Source organism: Hypanus sabinus, chromosome 8, assembly GCF_030144855.1.
Source record: "Hypanus sabinus isolate sHypSab1 chromosome 8, sHypSab1.hap1, whole genome shotgun sequence".
Taxonomy (NCBI): Eukaryota; Metazoa; Chordata; class Chondrichthyes; order Myliobatiformes; family Dasyatidae; genus Hypanus; species Hypanus sabinus.
Window position 1 is genome coordinate 56,707,381 of NC_082713.1, and position 20,004 is coordinate 56,727,384.

General features: G+C 41.2%; 1 protein-coding gene across 4 annotated transcripts in view; it reads right to left on the bottom strand.

Annotated features, from left to right (window-relative positions):
• cstf2 (cleavage stimulation factor, 3' pre-RNA, subunit 2) overlaps positions 1–20,004 on the bottom strand; it is a 70,251-nt gene that overhangs the window by 14,145 nt on the left and 36,102 nt on the right. For 3 of the 4 annotated variants that reach the window (XM_059977252.1, XM_059977250.1, XM_059977251.1), the window contains 2 exons: positions 16,420–16,712; positions 5,762–5,899 (listed from right to left, as the gene is read on the bottom strand). In XM_059977252.1, coding sequence (XP_059833235.1) covers positions 5,762–5,899; positions 16,420–16,712 — 431 coding nt within the window. The remainder of the gene's footprint in view (positions 1–5,761; positions 5,900–16,419; positions 16,713–20,004) is intronic. The other variant, XM_059977253.1, reaches the window with a different exon arrangement.

Genomic DNA, 20,004 nt, shown 5'->3' on the forward strand with positions numbered 1-20,004 from the left:
AGGATGTAGCTTAGGGCAATCAGTTTTTCTTAGCTGTATTACTGATAGGAATTTCTGGGGCCATCCACATGCTAGCATTTTCTTTGCAAGGGCTTGTCCTTCAGCTATGAGTCAGCAGTAAGTTAACACTGCCAGCTTGCAGTAGCCTCAAAGTTTGGTGATGAATTTTCCTGACTCAGCACCATAAGTTTTCCCTACCTCTACATGATTTGATTGGTACTGAATTTTAGAATTGCTTAATTATGTAGACACATAGGCTGAACATCCATGTTACTGAAAAGTGGTTTGGAAAATTGATTTTTTTCCATAACATCAGAACAGCAAATCCAGTTACCAAATCTGTTGGCTTGCATGCACCATTTCAAATTCTTGTTGAAAACCTCTAGCAAGGTAGACACCTTCAGAAAAATCTCAAATGAGAACTCGGTCACGGAGTCAATACTGATGACTGAAAGAGCAGATTGAACGCAAGTTAGCATCTACCCATGGAACAGGGCTCAACCTACTTCTAAGGAAACAAACACTGGCCAATACTTAAGCCTCTGAGACAAACTGCAACTCTACAATCAGTTCACTGACGTGACATCAAAATCACTTATTTAACAACCTGAGTCAGTGATAAAGGTGATTACAAAGAATGAAGTGATCTCATTTGACAAGTCTACAATGTAACAGCTTTCCTGATATCCAGTAACACTGCCACAATGAACTGTGACTATGCATCCACTACTAAAGAGCCACCATTTAAAATCTGGAATTCAGCAAGCCGTATATTGCTATTCAGTAGTTTTAAGTTTGTTCTGTAGCATCTTAATAAAGATGTCGATTCCATAAAACAGGTAATAATTCTTTATTCAGTGTAGTTGTTCCCTTATACACCTTATCAATATAAAACAAAAAAACAGCACAGCATAGTACTAGCCATTTGGCCCACAATGTTGTGCTGACTTTAAACTACCCCATGATCAATCTAGCCCTTTCTTCACCCATGGTCCTCTATTTTTTCTTTTATCATAAAGCATCTGCCTCTACTACCATGCGGAGCAGCATACTCTTCACACATACCCTACCTAACATTCCCCCACCCCCAATTCTTTCCTCCCAAAACCTTAGTTATGCCCTTTTGTTTCCTGCCCTGGGGAAAATGTATTTGGCCGTCCACTTGATCTATGCCTCTTATCATCTTGTACACCTCTATCGAGTCACCGCTCATCGTCCATTCCTTAGCTTACTGAACCGATCGTCAAGAAACATGCTTTTTAATTCCCACACATCCTAGTAAATCTCCTCTGCATCCTTCTCTAAAGTTTCCACATCCTTCCTACTTTGAAGCAACCAGAACTGTACACAACACTCTAAGTGTGTAACTAGTTTTATAAAGTTCCAACTTTACCTCATGGCTCTTCCCCCAGCTAATGAAAGCCAAACACACCATGCACCTTCTTAACCACCCTATGAATCTGTGCTGCAACTTTAAGGGATCTATGGATGTGAACCCAAAGATCCCACTATTCCTCCACACTGTTACAAATTCTATCATTAACCCTGTATTCTGCCTTCAAGTTGAACCTTGCAAATTAAACTCTATCTGCCACTTCTCAGCCCAGTTCTGCATCCTGTTTTTTTTTTTGGAGAAACACAGCAGTCTGCCTTTGCAGTCCACGAACAGACATTAAAGGACTACTGTACCAACACAACATTCCCTCTCAATTTTTTTTTACAGCTGCGTGGACCTATCATTGCTCTCAGCGGGAAAATTTTACACAACCTGAAAACTGAGCAGCACTTTAATAAGATATTGTATAAAAAGAAAATTCCAGCTGCACAGCACCCCACAGCTTAGAGGGAACAGTGACCAGTAACCTGGGAACCATTGTAGAATCCAGCCAACAATCTTTTTGTACTAGATAAAATTTGTAGGCGAAAAATTTTAATATGGCAATATATTAGCTGCATACATAATTGATTCTTTATTAGCCTTTCAAGTCTATAGCCTCCAAACATTTGGACTAATAGATACATAATTACATTTTATTGGCAAAAATACAAGAAAAGAACTGTTGAGGTAGAATATCATATTGTCAATTCACACTTTCATTGTTCTGGTATATATTTAATTCATGAAGTGGTTTAAATGCAACCAAATGTAACAACATTTAAATCAGTTTATTGTACAATTTAAAAATATCTATAATAGAACAAGCCCATTTATACCTTCATATCCATTGAAAGGCAACTGTGTATACCATTCAGCCTGCACCTGGAAGCTTCCATTTCCCTTTTTAAACGTCTAAAGCTGCTCTCAGAGTACAGATTGTTTGTTCTCTTCAGGTTTTTATAATGCCCAATCTATCACACTAGAAAATCAGCATTTATTCCAAAACTATTTATTCACACTATCCTGTGCTCCCTGCCAGCCAATACACTTAGCAACCTTCTTTAATTCCACCAAAGCTTCCATTTTCCTGATAAGCCTCCTATATGGCAAATTTTCAAGGTAACAATTAAAGGTGAACAAAGTAGTATAGTTGAGGTATATATGGATTCAGAAAAAAAACATACACTGTATACATCAATTACACTACCTTGATCGATTTAAACTGTTAGCTTATGGATTTTTTGTTAGACACAAGTATTATGTTACCCTAGTTCTTGCTTATTCCAGATACAAGTACATTTTCTGATTATGCCTTTCAATTAACATTCCCCACAAGTGGCACAGAGTTGAATATATAATACAATAAATGTTGAAATAACAATACTTTCCTTTCAATCTACCTTAACTTTACAATTCACAACTTTCCTCTCATCTTTAATATTTTACTTATATCACCTGCTCTTACAAGAAATCCTTTGGATTCTCAATCCTACCTTTCTCTTGTTAACTTCTTGCGCACTTCCTCTAAAATGATTAATAAATTTAATGCTGCTGACTTCTTATAATCATTCTGCCTTCTGTAACAATTTACAATTCATTCTGGCAGTTTCTATAATCTTCAGTTATTAAATTTTGCACCATACAGCTTGCTCTCAATTGATTCTAAGACTACTGCAGACAGAAAGGGTTAAAGTCAAATGAATAAAGCAGCAATTAAAGAGCAACAGACACAAAATGCTGGAGAAACTTCATCAAGACCAGTCTCTTTTCCATATATGCTTCGTGGCCTGTTAAGTTCCTCCAGCACATTGTGTGTGCTGCTTTGGATTTCCAGCATTTTAGCAATTAAAGAGAATAACTGAAATTCAAATCTCATTTGTAAAATCTATCATGCTTGGGGTTTCAAGCAGGTTTAGTTATATACAGCGGTACAAGAAAGTTTGTGAACCCTGCAGAATTTTCTTTATTTTTGCATAAATATGACCTAAAATATGATCAGATCTTCACACAAGTCCTAAAATTAGAGACCCCAATTAAATAAAAACAAAAAAAATTATACCTTTTCATTTATATATTGAGAAAAATGATCCAATATGACATGTATTTATTTGCTGGTAAAAGTACGTGAACCTTTGCTTTCAGTAACCAGTGTGACCCCCTTGTACAGTAATAACTTCAACCAACTGTTTTAGTAGCTGTTGATCAGTCCTGCACATCAACTTGGAGGAATTTTAGGGTATTCCTCCTTACAAAACTGCTTCAACTCTGGGATGTTGGTGGGCTTCCTTGAATGACCTTCTTGCTTCTGGTCCTTCCACAACATTTTTATAGGATTAAGGTCAGGACTTTCACTTGGCCATTCCAAAACACAAATTTTCTTCTTTTTAAAACATTCTGTTGTTGACTTACTCTTGTCTTTAGGATCATTGTCTTGTTACATCATCCAACTTCTATTAAGCTTCAGGCGATGGAATGCAGCCCTGACATTCTCCTATAAGGTGTATTGATACTATTTTGAATTTATTGTTCCCTAAACGATTGCAAGCTGTCTAGGTCTTGAAGCAGCAAAGCAGCTCCAAACCATGATGCTTCTTCCACCATGCTTCACAGTTGAGATGTGGTTCTAGTGTTGGTGTGTAGTGCTCTTTTTCCTCCAAACATAGCAATATGCATTTCTGCCAGGAAATTCAACTTTTGTCTCACCTGTCCACAGAACATTGTCCCAGAAGTATTGTAGAACATCCCAGGTTCTGTGAGTTTTTTAAGAGAGTGGTTGTTTCCTCCGTGGTGGTCTTCCATAAACACCATTCTTGTTCAGTGTTTTTCTTATAGTGGACATATGAAGAGAGACTTCTGCAAGTTCTAGAGATTTCTTCAGATCTTTTTCAGTTACTTTTGGGGTTTTTTCCACCTCCTTCTACAAGATGTGCTCTTGGTATGACCTTTGCAGGATGCCGACTCCTAGGGAGAGCAGCAACAGTACCGAGTTTCCTCTATTTGTAGATAATTTCTCTCACTGTGGACTGAAGAACAGTGCTGGAAATTCAAACAACAACACACACTTGCTGCCTGGCCTGCTGTGTTTTACCAGCATTTTGTGTGTTTTGTTGTTTAAAGACAGCACTTCTCCCTATAGATGCTGTGTTCTACCAGCATTTTGTGTGTGTTGCACTTAAGTAGATCTTTCTTGAGAAGAGCAGGCTCTGTCAGTAACCTGACTTCGTGTCTTTTTTATAGTGCAGGGCACCTCTACAACCCACACCTCCAATCTTATCTCATTGATTGGAATGCCGGACTCCAAATAGCTTTAGAAGGCGACATTACCACAGAGGTTCACATACTTTTTCTACCAAATACATGTAATATTGGATTGTTTTTCTCAATAAATAAATGAACAATTATAATTTTTGTGTCACTTATTTAATTGGGTTCTCTTTATCTAGTTTTAGAACTTGCATAAAGATCTGATCATGTTTTAGGTCATATTTATGCAGAAATAGCGAAAAGTCTACAGGGTTCACAGACCTTCCAGCACTGTTGTATTATAACCTGTTTCCCTCTTTTTGAAATGTCTTTTTATACCAAGTTTGGAAGGACACTTTCTATTTGCCACTGAAGTATGTGAAGTAGAATATTAACATTTGTCTAAATTAACGTAGCAGATGATTAGCTATTAGAAGAATCTCATTTGCAAATTTCAACAATTAGGAAAAATTCAATTGTATACCATTTTAAAATAAAACAATACGCAAATGATACAAGTAACCTTCTGAGGAAAACATACTACATACGTTTTTGTACAGATTTGTATGTTTTATTGATCAGAAAAAGAAACTCCAAGTTCCAATTTTTGAATAGTAATACCATCAATAGTAAGTGCACAATAATATGTTAGTAACCCTAGTAATTTAGAACGTCCACTAAAATTGTTAAATTAATACTGTTAAGTATAAAAACCAAAACTTGCTCAAAAATAATAAATCACAACTTATTCCCAACAAGAAAAACTGCAAAATGTAATTTCAAATTATAGATTTTTGGTTGGCTCAAAGAATCAGTTTCTTTCTGAAAAGATCAGTGGCAAACCACAGGGAAATTAATCTGCCTCAGTTTGGATACTCTTCTCACAGCCTGGCTAACAATATAGCAAGAATAATTATATATATATATATTTTTCTCTGTCAAATAACATATTTTAAGTTATTTGTACCTACTTCTTTTAGCAATGCATTGCTAAAGGAAGCTACATCAACACCTCACCGTCTCTGTATTTTTCTTAAACTTGGGAATGAACTTTACAGTAGCATTGTGAAAGGTGTTTCATACAGAAACTGTGAGCCAACCTACAGAATTAACAGGGAAGCTGGACTAGAATTTCCTCACCCATGGGTGCATTTAGTTGATGTACATTCAGATAGGACCCCCCACGAGGGTCTTGCTGAGAAATAAGAGCCTGGTAACGCGGATCATGCTGAGGTCCATGTCGAGCATCATGTGGAAAGCTGCAGGGTTCAAATGAACCTAGGAGGCAAATAACTACTAGTGATAGCTGGGAGAGAGAAGATGGGGGCAGGGGAGAAAGCAGGGAGGTGCAAAAGCAAGCACTGAGGTAGTAAGGAGGTTTATTTTAAACCTGTATTTCTTATCAACATTATCCCATGAACTTTGGCAATGATTTCACATTTTTTCTCTAAGCTAAAACTGTAATCGAACATAGATTTGATGCTATAAAGCTGCAATAATTTTTTTTAAATTATAGTGGCTTTTAAAATAATATTCTATCAGTCAATAAATATTGTTCAGTAAGTAAATGACAGTGAAATCACACACTGCTCACCAGATACAAAAATTGAAGGGGTGTGCATGGTTCTAACAATAAGACAGGTTGTTATTTTTGGCAAACACTTTTAGGCTGTTTTGAAATTTTTGCTACTGATCTCCAACATTGTTTTCCTTTTTAGTTCCTTTGGCAAAGAGTTATAAAATTATACTTCTAATACAGCAGGACAGAAAATTGCAAAAATCCAGTTTTAGAAAGCTACCTGGAAAATTCTCTATTTGAAACAGTAGCTTTATGTCTAAAGAAACTACTGGTGCCATGGCAGTGTAACAGTCAGCATGATGCAATTATAGCTTGGGATGCCCGAGTTCAGAGTTCAATCCCGGCATCCTCTGTAAGGAGTCTGAACGTGCTCCCATGGAATACGGGGGTTTTCGCTGAGTACTCCAGTTTCCTCCCACAGTCCAAAGCAGTATAGTAGGTTAATTGGTCATTGTAAATTGTCACATGATTAGGTTAGGGTTAAATCGAGGTTGCTGGACTCAAAGAGTCAGAAGGACCAATCTATTCGCACTACACACACGTGAGTATGTATTTAGAGAGAAAGAAATGATGGGGGTCAGTTACAGTTGACCCACATGCCATAAAAGACACTTACTCCTGTTACACAAAATGACTAAGGCAGGGAAAAGGTCACGCACAGTACTGGAGTAGCACTTATAGCTGCAAGATTTAGCTGAACTCCAGCAATAACTCTAGATGAAGTCCAAAAAGCAGTACTTAATTCCCTCACAACATACACCACATGAACAAGTCACACACATTCATACATCCTCTAATTTAGATAATGATTTGCATTTCACACAGGTCAAGAGACTGATTTGTCCATTAAAATATATGCTTCAGACTGACAACGATGTTCTTTGGGTTTTCCCCACCTTAGACTGGGTACATGGATCTGAGCAGATACAGCCTTGCTCTCAAAAAACCATAGGCAGAATGAGGAGTTCTCAAGGGACATGTCAAGGGAGTTACCAAATGAGAAGGGAAAGCTTCTCATCTGTGGCCTAGCCAATGTTTTATGAGATAATAACATGATCTTCATGCTCCCACAACCAGTGGCTATTTTATTAGGTACAGGAGGTATGCTTGTGATCTTCCGTTGCTGTAGCTCATCCACTTCAAGGTTCAATGTGCTGTGTATTTTGAGATGCTCTTCTGCACACCACTGTTGTAATGTGTGGTTATATGAGTTACTGTCACCTTCCTGTCAGCTTGAACCATTCTCCTCTCATCTCTCTCATTAGCTAGGGGTTTTCACACACAGAAGCGCCATTTACTGGATTTTTGTTTTTGTTTTCACATTATCTGCGGAAACGCTAGAGACTGTTGTATATGAAAATCCCAGATCAGCAGCTTGAGATACTCAGATCACCCTGTATGGCACCAACAATCATTTCACAATCAAAGTCTCCTAGATCACATTTCTTTCCCATTCTGAACAAATGAACTGCTTGACCATGTCTGCATGCTTTTATGCATTGAGCTGCTGCCACATGATAGGCTGAATTAAATAATTCCATTAATTAAACATGCAAGGTGGTGCCGGTGAACCACAGTGACATTCTGAGGGTTAACATTCTGAGAATAATTCAGAAGAGATATTTAAATAGTGTTCATTTAAAAATACTTTTAAATATATCTCTTCTAAATTACTTTCACTGCAATCTGCAGCTTGTAATTTCCTTCTAAGCGATGTACTTTTAAATAAACAATGATCTACAGATTTCATATCTGAAGGACTTGGTGGGCCAAACAAGTATAGCACCTTTAAACGGATGAAACGTTATCACCATGGTCGGAAGTGAAGTGACTTCAAGCCAGGCTGAAATGCAGAAGGATAGGAACCCCCCCCCGGCCTTTACCCAGCATCTTATCAGCAAATGCAAAGTAAATGGAAAACAAAATTGAGGACCTGGCGGCAAGGTTGCTGTATCAAAGGGAAATGAGCAACTGTTGTGTTCTATGCCTAAGCAAGACATGGCTTTCTCCCTGCATGTCAGATACAGATTTCAGACCAGAAGGCATCTCAGTTTACAGAATGGATCAAACCGCTGATTTTGAGGTGGAGGTGTGTGCTTTACAATAAACCCTCGGTAGCGCTCTGATGTGGCAGTGACAGTTTTGTCGAACTCATATTTCCCCAACCTTGAACACCTAACAGTCAAATGCCATGCATTCTATTTACCAAGGGAGTTCTCCTCCACAATCCTGACTGCAATTTACATACCACCAGCAGCAAGCCCTTGAGATACTATATGATGCTGTCTCCAAACAAGAAACAGTTCATCCCGCTGCATTTCAGGGGGACTTCAACCAGTCTTGTTTGAAACACTGCCCAATTAACTATCAGCATATAACCTGTAACACCAAAGGTCCCAACACACTAGACCACTGTTATACTAAGATAAAGAATGCCTACTGTTCCATGACCAGATGGCATTTTAGTTAATTAGATCACTTGGCTCCTCCTACCTGCTTATAGACAGAGGCTAAAGAGCAAAGCTGCAGAGATTAGGATAACAAAGAGGTGGTCACAGGAGGCAGGGAGTGGCTGCAGGATCACTTCAAATTGGTGGACTGTGGATCTGAATGAATACACCATGGTTGTCACAGACTTCATTAAAACAGCTGAAGATCAATGTGTCCCCCCACCCCCCCAAAAAAAAATCATTCAATGTCTTCCCCAACCAGAAGCCCTGGATGAACCATGAGATCCGCAATCTGCTGAGGGCCAGATCAGAGGTATCCAAGTCTGGTGGCCAAGAAAGTTACAAGAGGTCCAGGTATGATCACTGGAAAGCCATCGTACAGGCAAAACATCAATTCCGGACTAAACTTGAATCAACGAAGGATGCTCAACAGCTGTGGCAGGGCTTAATGCTATCACCTCTTTTATAAAATTAAATCAAGCTACATAAATGACAGGGCTTCACTTCCAGATGAGCTTAATGCCTTCTACGTTCACTTTGACCCTCAAAATATTGAGGAACTGTTACAAAGTCCCACAGCCCCTGATGGTCCTGTGATTTTAGTCTCGGAGGGCAATGTGACAGCAGCCTTCAGGAGGCTGAACCCACGACAAGCATCTGGCCCCGAAAGGGTACCTGGCCAAATACTAAAAGCCTGTGCTGAATAAATTGCTGGAGTTTTCACTGCGATTTTAATCTGTTGCTTTGGCATTCTGAAATATCCACCTGCTTTGAGCAGGCTTCAATTATACTGGTGCCCAAGAAGAACGTGGCAAACTGCCTCAATGAATATCATCCAATGAAGAAGTGTTTTTTGAGAGGTTGGTGATGAAACATATCAAATTCTGCCTGAGAAGTGTCTTGGATCCACTCCACTTTGCTACCAGAGCAACAGGTGCACAGCAGATGCCATCTTACTGGCTCTTCACTCAACTCTGGAACAACTAGGCAGCTAAGATGCACATATCAGGGTGCTCTTTATTGACTACAGCTAAGTATTCAATACCATCATTCAGACAAAACTAATTAATAAGCTTCAAGTCCTTGGCCTCAATATATCCTTCTGCAACTGGATCCTCAATTTCTTCACTTGCAGACCCCAGTCAGTTCGGCAACAAGATCTCCTCCAGTCTCCATCAGAACAGAAGCTCCCTGCTCTATTCTCTTTACACTTATGGCTATGTGGCTAAGCACAGCTCCAATGCCATATTCAAATTTGCTGATGACACCACTGTCATAGGTAGAACCAAAGGTGGTGATGAGTCAACATGTAGGAGGGAGACTGAAAATCTGGTTAAGTGGTGCTGTAATAACAACCTTGTCAGCAAGACCAAGAAGCTGATTATTGGTATCAGGAGGAGGAAACAAGAGGTCAATGAGCCAGTCATCATTGGAGGATCAGACAGGGAGAGGGTCAGCAAATTCTAAATTCCTTGGTGATATTATTTCATAGAACCTGTCCCAGGTCCAACACTTACTTACAGCGCCTCTACTTCCTTAGATGTTTGTGAAGATTCAGCATGACATCTAAAACTTTGACAAACTTCTATAGATGTATACTGGAGAGTATATTGACTGGCTACATCAGAGCCTGGTATGGAAATACCAATGACCCTGAAAGAACAATCCTACAATAAGTATTGTACATGGCCCAGTCCATCACAGGTAAAGTCCCCCCCCCCCCCCCCCACCACTGAGACATTTATACAAAATGTTGTCACAAGAAAACAGCATCCATCATCAGGGACGCCCACCACTCAGAGCATGCTTTCTTCTCACTGCTGCCATCAAGGAGGTACTGGAGCATCAGAACTCACATCACCAAGCTCAGGAATAGTTATTATCCCTCAACCATCAGGCTCTTAAATCAAAAGGGCTATCTTCACAAAACTTCACTAAATTTGAATCATTGAAATGTACCCACAACTGATGGACTTACTTTCAAGGTCTCTTCATCTCATGGTGTCGATATTTATTGTTTATTATTATTTATTTCTTTTTGTATTTGCACAGATTTTGTCTTTTGCACACTGGTTGAACACTAAAGTTGGTTCAGCCTTTTACTGGTTCTATTGTGGTTATTATCCTATCATGGATGTATTGAGTATGCCCACAAGAAAGTGAATTTCAGAGTTGTATGTGATGCCGTACATGTACTTTGATAATACATATCCAGACCAGGTGCTTTACCTGAATTTATCGAAGAAATCGCATCCTTTATTTCTTTATCCATGATAGGTGCATCTAATGTTAAACGTTCATTAGGTGGTAGTTTCGGAATATTCAATTTCGTTAAAAACTCATGCATAGTAGTAGGGTCATCGGGAAATTGTGATTGATATAAAGGAGTATAAAATTCTTGAAAAGCTTCATTTACCTCATTATGATTAACTGTCAGAGTACCATCACGTTTACGAATCTTAATCATCTGGCGTTTAACTGAAGCAGTTTTCAACTGATTAGCCAGTAATTTACCAGATTTATCACCATGTATATAAAATTGACCCCTAGTTTTAATTAATTGATTTTCGATCGAGGATGTTAATAATAAGCTATGCTCCATTTGAAGTTCAACCCTCTTTTTATAAAGCTCCTTACTAGGAGCAGTAGAATATTTCTTATCAAGTTTTTTAATCTTGTCAACCAGCTTAAGTACTTCATTATTAGTTTTTTTTTCAATCCAGAAGAATATGAAATAACTTGTCCACAGATGTATGCTTTAAAAGTGTCCCAAAGTACCCTGCCGGAAATTTTTTCCGTAGAATTTGTTGAAAAGAAAAAAATCAATCTGTTCCTTAATATAATTAACGAAGGCAGAGTCCTGAAATAAAATGGAATTGAACCGCCATCATCTAGTATTAGAAGATGTAGCCAATAACTTAATAGAAGGTTTCAAGGGTGCATGATCGGAAATGGCAATGGAATCATAGTTACAATCAACAAGTGCAATTAAACTAGAATCAATAAAAGAATTATCAATTCTAGAATAGTTGTGATATACATGAGAAAAGAATGAAAATTCTTTATCCTGAGGATGTAAAGTCTCCAAATTTCTGAAATTACTGAATCAACCACAAAGGAATTGATAAGAGTAGCCGATTTGTTCGGAAGCATCTGATTAGACGCACATCTATCCATCGAGGGATTTAGATAGCAGTTAAAATCCCCACCCATTATCAACACATAATCATTTAAATTAGGAAGGGATGTAAATAAATACTTAAAAATTCAGGATAATCAACATTTGGAGCACGAACATTAAGCTTAACAACTTTTTTGTTACAGAGTAAGCCAGTAACTAACAAAAATCTACCATTCGGATCAGCGAGTTTCCTCATGACCAAATGAGATTGAAGAATCTATAAAAATAGAAATTCCTTTCACTTTAGACTGAGAATTCCAATGCTATTGTCCCTTCCAAAGCCTAAAAAAATGATTATTATCCTCTTTTCTCACATGAGCTTCTTGTGCAAAGATGGTATGAGCATTAATTCTATGGAATACTTAAAAAAAAAAATTTCTGTTTAATTGGATGGTTTAAACTAGTGGTCACCAACCCATCGATTACGATCGACTGGTCACCTTTCAGACTTTCTCAGTAGATCCCGAAAAAATGAAAAATACAGAAATATTGTTGAGAAATTGTTTCCAGGCTGCGGGGTTTTAGTTCCATTCTTTCTGCCCAGCATGCATCTGTAATCTAAGAGTAATCTAATACTAAATCTAACCCCATCTCTCCAGAAGGTGGCTCGAAAGATACATGTTTATATCAAAAAAAGCCACCCACAGTCAAAACCAAAAAAAAAGGACGAGATTATCATAAGTGGTATAAAAACTGCAGCAATTAGTAGAAAAGTACAGTCGGCCCTCCTTATCTGTGGGGATTGGTTCCGGGACCCCTTGCAGATACCAGAATTCACGGATGCTCAAGTCCCTTATTCAACCTGTCTCAATATGGTGGAGCTTAGGACCCTGCGGAACCCCAGACCTTATTCAACCTGTCTCAGAGCAGAGGAGGTTAGGACCCAGCGCCAGAGCTCTGAATGCGCAGTGTTTCTGTTCACGAAAATAATCATGATCACGATTGAATATAAAGCGGAAATAATAAAATGATCGAAAAGAGGTGAAACGCCATCAGTCATTGGAAAAGTGTTAGGCTAGGTTGGTCAATGATCGGAACAATTTTAAAGGATAAAGAGAGAAAGGCTCTGCCCCGATGAAAGCTACAATTATTACTAAGCAACACAGTGGTTTAATTATTAGGTTTTGAGTTTTTGATCCTCCACATCAACCTGGTATGGTGCAGAGCACACTAGGGAGCGATTTGTCCCGAGTCCCAAGAACTTCCATTCCCAAGCCCGGCACTGAAACACACGTTCTTAAGTGTTATTTATATATATTAAAAAAGGTAAAATATATACTATTATACTAAGACAAACATTTGACTAACTGACGCTAAATAATACTGGATGTATCTGTTCCGACTTACTTAGTTGGAGAACTTCCGATTTTTTTCGATTCCAATGCACGATATTCCACGCACATCCACTCGTATACTTTAAATCATCTCTAGATTACTTATAATATCTAATGCAATGTAAATGCTATGTAAAATGGTTGTTATACTGCATTGTTTAGGGAATAAAGACAAGAAAAAAAGTCTGTGTGTGCTCGAACAAGTGCTGGAAGAGCACTTCTGGGTTTTCGCGATTCGCGGTTGGTTGAATTTGCGTGTGCGGAATCCACGGATAAGGTGGCCGACTGTATATTTTCTCCAAAAAACAAAAAGAACCAGTGCCAATTCATTGTTAGTTACTTTCAAACATAAACAATTGAAAATGGCGCACTGAAAAAATAGCGTCATAGGGGAAGAAGACGAGATGACATCTTGAAATGAAAAAACAAAAGGATCTGAATATTTCCCCATTAAAGTTACAAAAAAAGAAGAATCAAAGATCAAATCTTCTACTTAATTACTTTCAAAAAAGATTAAAAATAAAACAAGAGCAGAAACATTAAAAGGAAGAAAACTTATGCCTAGAAATACGAAAAATACCTACACTACAAACCAAAAACAAAAATCCTCACATTATAGAAATCCAGAACTGTAAGCAAGTTATTAGCTTAAAAAACAAGTAGACACAGAAATGAAACAAAAGACAGTATATTAATTAGTCTGTCGCTAACGAATGCTGATCATCCAGAAATCTTTGAGCTTCAGTTAGAGATTTAAACAAACGAAGGGAATTATCAGGCAGGACGATTCTCAGATGCACTGGAAACAGCAAAGCTGGTTTAAAATCTTTTTGATAGAACTTGGACATCAGAGGTGTAAAAGCCATCCGATCCTTTAGAATTTCAGGACTAAAATCTTTGACGAAGCGGAATTTGAAACTTTGAAATTCGAACATACCTTTCCGCCGGGCAGCTGGTATTAAAAACTCCTTGATGTGAACATAATGGAACTGAATTATCACTGGTCTCAGTTTAGATTCTCTAGGAGGTTTAGCCCACAAAGTATGATGAGTGTGATTGATCATCAGAGGGGCATTCAGAACTTCTGAATCAAGCACATCGTATAGAAATTGAGAAAAGTATGTGATAGGATCACCCATCTCGACGTCTTCAGGAAGCCCAATTATCTGTAGATTCTGTCTCTGGGATCGATTTTCGAGGTCGATAATCTTGGATTTATAGCATTCCAACAGTTGAGATGTCGAAGTTAGATTCTGTTCGAGAGTATCAATCCTATGGTCACCCTGCCGAGCAGATTTATCGAGTTCTGAAATTCTTGCTTGTTGTAATTCAACTTCATGTTTAAATGATTTAAGATCATTTTCAACCGCTCTTAAAACTCCTTCAAATGCCGCATATCTTTGGCCGAGTTTTTCATCTCGGAGCTTCGACATTGTTTCAAAGGTTAGTGGAGCTTGCTTAGATAATTTAGGGTCACCACCTTTTATTCTGTTGCCTTTGGAGTCTTTCCTGTCTTTAAATTCTCGACCTCTAGTCTCCATTTTCAGTGAATTCAAATCAAAGTTCAAAAATATATCTGGGTATAAATCCTTTAGTGTAGGTATAAACAAAATGAATAAGGGTGATTACGGGTAAAAAAAATCAAACTTAATTAAAATTAAAATTAATTTAAAAAATTAAAAAGAGTCAACACTTTTCTTTCAAAGTTGTTACCAAACCAATTATTTTCAGGAAGCGCATTCCCTACCAGAAGTACATTTTCCAAAGTAATTTTCACTTATTTTGCCCATTATCTTAAATCTTGGTCCTAAGTTTACTGACCCCAAGATCACTGGAAATAAAATGCCTCTCGTTTACCCCAGCAAAGCCCTTTATGACTTTGAAAACACAATCAAATACTTCTTTTATCTTCTCTGTTTTACAGCTGCATTTTCTCTGGTGACAATCCATAACTTAACTCTTTTATCCCCAATGCAATTACTGATACTCTCCCTGCATTCTCTCTACACATCCTCAAAATGTGATGTCTAAAAATGGCCAGAATACTCTAAAGAGGATAAAAACAGCATTTACTGAAAGTTTCAAAAAAAATTGTACTTCCTTGTATGTGTACATTTCAAAGTTTCGATTTTTCTATGGCATATTTAAAACTGTTCCTCTCTTATACTTCCAAATAAAATGAATTACTTCATATGTGCCAAATTTCATCCTGCACACATTTGCTCATTTTACTAATACGTACATACTTCATTGCAAAAAATGGCTCCACAGGTTCACCATGCCTGCTACAAACCGCTTAAAAAAGACAATGTTCAAGAAATGCCTATGTCATGCAATTTTGGAAAAACATAAGAAATTGGTTAATTCATCAATATTGCAAACCATCACTTGATTTGCAAAATTTGTTTCCAGTTTAAATTTTTATTTCACCAACATTGTACAATTGAGAGAGCTGCAATACTTTCCTCTCAGATGCTAGAGTACACTCTAAACACTTGTTCACTGACCAACTTCTCCAGATATTTCCAAGACGTGCAATGAAATACAACCTGTTTCAAGATTGTTAGATCATAGAGATCATTTTGTATGTATTTTACAACTATAATCTTCCCTAAACCACCCCACCACAATGATTCTTTCACAATGACCATCTTCCTTAACAGGTACGAGAATCACTTGCAGAACGTTTACTGCCTAATTTCCGTTGTGGTAACCAGGACACAAAGGCTGCTGTATAATTTGTTGTGCTAAAGAAACACTATGGAGCAACATCAATAAATTTTCCTCCCCTTTCACCTCATCAGCTTTCCTGTCCTGTTTCAATTATATTAAGGGTGTGAAAGCCATGGGCAACCTAGAGCAAAATAATGCACCACAAATACTGTACGTGGGGCATTGTTATTACAACTGAATGCTGTGGAGAAGATAAATTTAATTTAAAAGCCACTTCCTTTAAGGCTTAATATAACCAATATTTTCAAAATGCAACAAAGTGTTAAAATGCTGCAACAATTATCAATAATCTAAATATAGATGCCATTTAAAAAGTGATCACCAAATGAAGTAAATAATTTGTAATTACTGAAAACCTTTTCCACTCTCCAGTCAGCTTGTCAATTGTATGCACACAAAAAAAATCAAACAGAAAAATAGTCATATTGGAAGAGATAATCAGAAAAAAATCACCAGATTACATTTAGTAATTTAGCATTTTGTTAATTATCCCCACTTCTCTCTGGTTTTCTTTAACTTGCCTCTAGATTCATGAGGAGGTCCACGCTGATCCATCATTGGGCCCCTTGGATCTCCCATCATCCCTCTTGGATCTCCCATGGGCCCCCTTGGTTCAACAAGTGGTCCACGTGGTTCACCCATTGGGCCCCTTTGTTCACCAATAGGCCCCCTCTGTTCTCCCATCGGCCCTGGTCTCATGTCATGTTGTATGCCTCGTGGTTCATGAGCATTCCTAAGGTCAGGCGGTCCTCTGCCATCATGGCCAGGCACGTGGTGTATAGGTGGTCCCTGATGTGGTTGTCCAATATACCCTCTGAAAAGTGAAAGTTAAAACTACATAAATATTTAGATAATTGCCTGAAATTTTGAAAATTAAATGCACCATAAAACAGTAATGAACCACTTAATAGGAAGAAAATTTGAACTATTCAAATCAATATTATTACAAATTATAAAAAGTAATTCAAGCCAATGAACTGTGATTAATTTTACTTTCTGTAAAAATTCAGAAAATTTAACAATCCACCATTTAGAATTTAAATTATGATAAAATTGTGATTACCAAGCTCTTCAAGAGGTCAATTTGTGTAGATTAAACAATAAATGAGAAACCTTTGAGTTTCACCAATTCCAATTATATATACACATAATACATGTATTGTAGCGGTGTGCTACAAGCAGCGCTAAAATTACGACACGGAGTCGGTAACTGCAGTCGAAGGAAAAACTTTATTCGAAAACTTCAGCCTCACTTTTAAGCCTCTGTCAACCGGCCCCCCATGGCGAAGAGGCTCCAAAGCTCTGTGCTCGCAAACCCCCGTAGGCTATCTAATTGTGAGTCGGTTCGCACACGCTAGGAAATGAGCCGCCACATAACCCCCCCCCAGAACCGGCGATACACCCCCCAATGTCCACAGCCTGGGCCAGAACCTGCTTGGGAGGTCGGCCTCTGCGCCGAGGCGCCGGAAACTCGGCCGGTTGCGCCAGGTCCACATGGGCCGGCTTGAGGCGGTCCACCGTGAAAACCTCCTCCTTCCCCCCAACGTCCAGCACGAACGTGGACCCGTTGTTCCGGAGCACCGTAAACGGCCCCTCGTATGGCCGCTGCAGCGGTGGCCGATGCCCGCCCCTTCGTACAAACACAAACTTACAGTTCCGTAGGTCTTTGGGTACGCAGGTCGGGTGCCGCCCATGCTGTGAAGTGGGTATGGGGGCCAGGTTACCGAGCTTCTCGCGAAGTCTGCCCAGGACTGCAGCGGGTTCTTCCTCTTGCCCCCTCGGGGCTGGTAGGAACTCCCCGGGGACGGCCAGGGGCGCGCCGTATACCGGCCGACGAGGCGTGCAGGTCGTCCTTGGGCGCTGTGCGGATGCCGAGAAGGACCCAGGGAAGCTCGTCCGCCCAGTTGGCTCCTCGCAGGCGGGCCATGAGGGCCGACTTCAGGTGACGGTGGAAACGCTCCACTAGCCCGTTCGACTGTGGGTGGTAGGCAGTGGTGTGGTGCAGCTGAGTCCCCAAAAGGCTGGCCATAGCTGACCACAGGCTGGAGGTGAACTGGGCGCCTCTGTCGGAGGTAATGTGGGCTGGTACACCAAAGCGGGATATCCAGGTGGCGATCAGGGCTCGGGCGCAAGATTCGGAGGTGGTGTCGGTGAGCGGGACCGCCTCTGGCCATCTTGTGAACCGGTCCACGATAGTCAGGAGGTAACGCGCTCCGCGCGACACTGGCAGGGGGCCCACGATATCCACATGAATGTGGTCGAAACGCCGGTGGGCGGGATGGAACTGCTGCGGTGGGGCTTTGGTGTGCCGCTGAACCTTGGCCGTCTGGCAGTGCATGCACGTCCTGGCCCATTCACTGACCTGTTTGCGGAGTCCGTGCCAAACGAACCTGCTGGAAACCATCCGGACAGTTGTCCGGATGGAGGGATGCGCCAAGTTATGAATGGAGTCGAAAACACGTCGCCGCCAGGCTGCGGGGACGACCGGACGGGGCTGGCTGGTGGCGACGTCACAGAGTAGGGTCCTCTCACCTGGGCCCACGGGGAGGTCCTGGAGCTGCAAACCAGAGACTGCAGTCCTGTAACTCGGAATCTCCTCATCTACCTGCTGTGCCTCTGCCAGTGCCTCAAAGTCTACCCCTTGGGAAAGGGCATGAACGGTAGGGCGAGAGAGCGCATCCGCCACGACATTGTCCTTACCCGAGACGTGCCGGACATCCGTTGTGTATTCAGAGATGTAGGACAGGTGGCGTTGCTGGCGGGATGACCAGGGGTCGGATGCTTTCGTAAACGCAAAGGTAAGCGGTTTGTGGTCCGTGAACGCGGTGAAGGGCCGACCTTCTAGGAAGTACCTGAAATGCCGGATTGCCAGGTAGAGTGCCAACAGTTCCCGGTCAAAAGCACTGTACTTGAGCTCGGGTGGCCGCAGGTGTTTGCTGAAAAACGCCAGGGGTTGCCAGCGACCTGCGATGAGCTGCTCCAGCACCCCACCGACTGCCGTGTTTGATGCGTCCACTGTGAGGGCGGTAGGGGTGTCCATTCTGGGATGTACTAGCATTGCGGCGTCAGCCAAAGCTTCCTTCGTTTGAACGAAAGCGGCGGCGGACTCCTCGTCCCAGGTAATGTCCTTGCTCGGACCCGACATCAGGGCGAACAGGGGGCGCATGATCCGGGCAGCTGAAGGGAGGAAGCGGCGGTAGAAATTGACCATACCTACGAATTCCTGAAGGCCTTTGATCGTGGTGGGTCGGGGGAAGTGGCGGACCGCATCCACCTTAGCGGGCAGAGGGGTTGCCCCGTCTTTAGTAATCCTGTGGCCCAGGAAGTCAATGGTATCAAGTCCGAACTGGCATTTGGCAGGGTTGATTGTAAGACCGTACTCACTCAGTCGGGCGCAGAGTTGACGGAGGTGGGACAGATGCTCCTGACGACTGCCGCTGGCTATGAGGATGTCATCCAAATAGATGAACGCGAAGTCCAGGTCCCGTCCCACCGCGTCCATTAACCGCTGGAACGTCTGTGTGGCATTCTTCAGGCCGAACGGCATGCGGAGGAACTCGAAGAGGCCAAACGGGGTGATGAGAGCCGTCTTGGGGACGTCGTCAGGATGCATCGGGATTTGATGGTACCCTCGGACAAGGTCGACCTTGGAGAAGATCCGGGCGCCGTGCAGGTTTGCCGCAAAGTCCTGAATGTGCGGCACAGGGTAGCGGTCCGGTGTGGTAGCCTCGTTCAGCCTGCGGTAGTCGCCGCACGGTCTCCAGCCCCCCGTCGCTTTGGGCACCATGTGCAGGGGGGAAGCCCAGGGGCTGTCGGACCGCCGGATGATCCCCAATTCCTCCATTCTCTGGAACTCCTCCTTCGCCAGTCGGAGCTTGTCCGGGGGAAGCCGCCGAGCACGGGCATGGAGGGGTGGTCCCTGTGTCGGGATGTGGTGCTGTACGCCGTGCCTGGGCATGGCTGCTGTGAACTGCGGTGCCAGAACCGATGGGAACTCCGCCAGGACCCTGGTGAAGTCGTTGTCGGACAGCGTGATGGAGCCGAGGTGAGGGGCTGGCAACTGGGCCGCGCCCAGGGAGAACGTCTGAAAGGTCTCGGCGTGTACC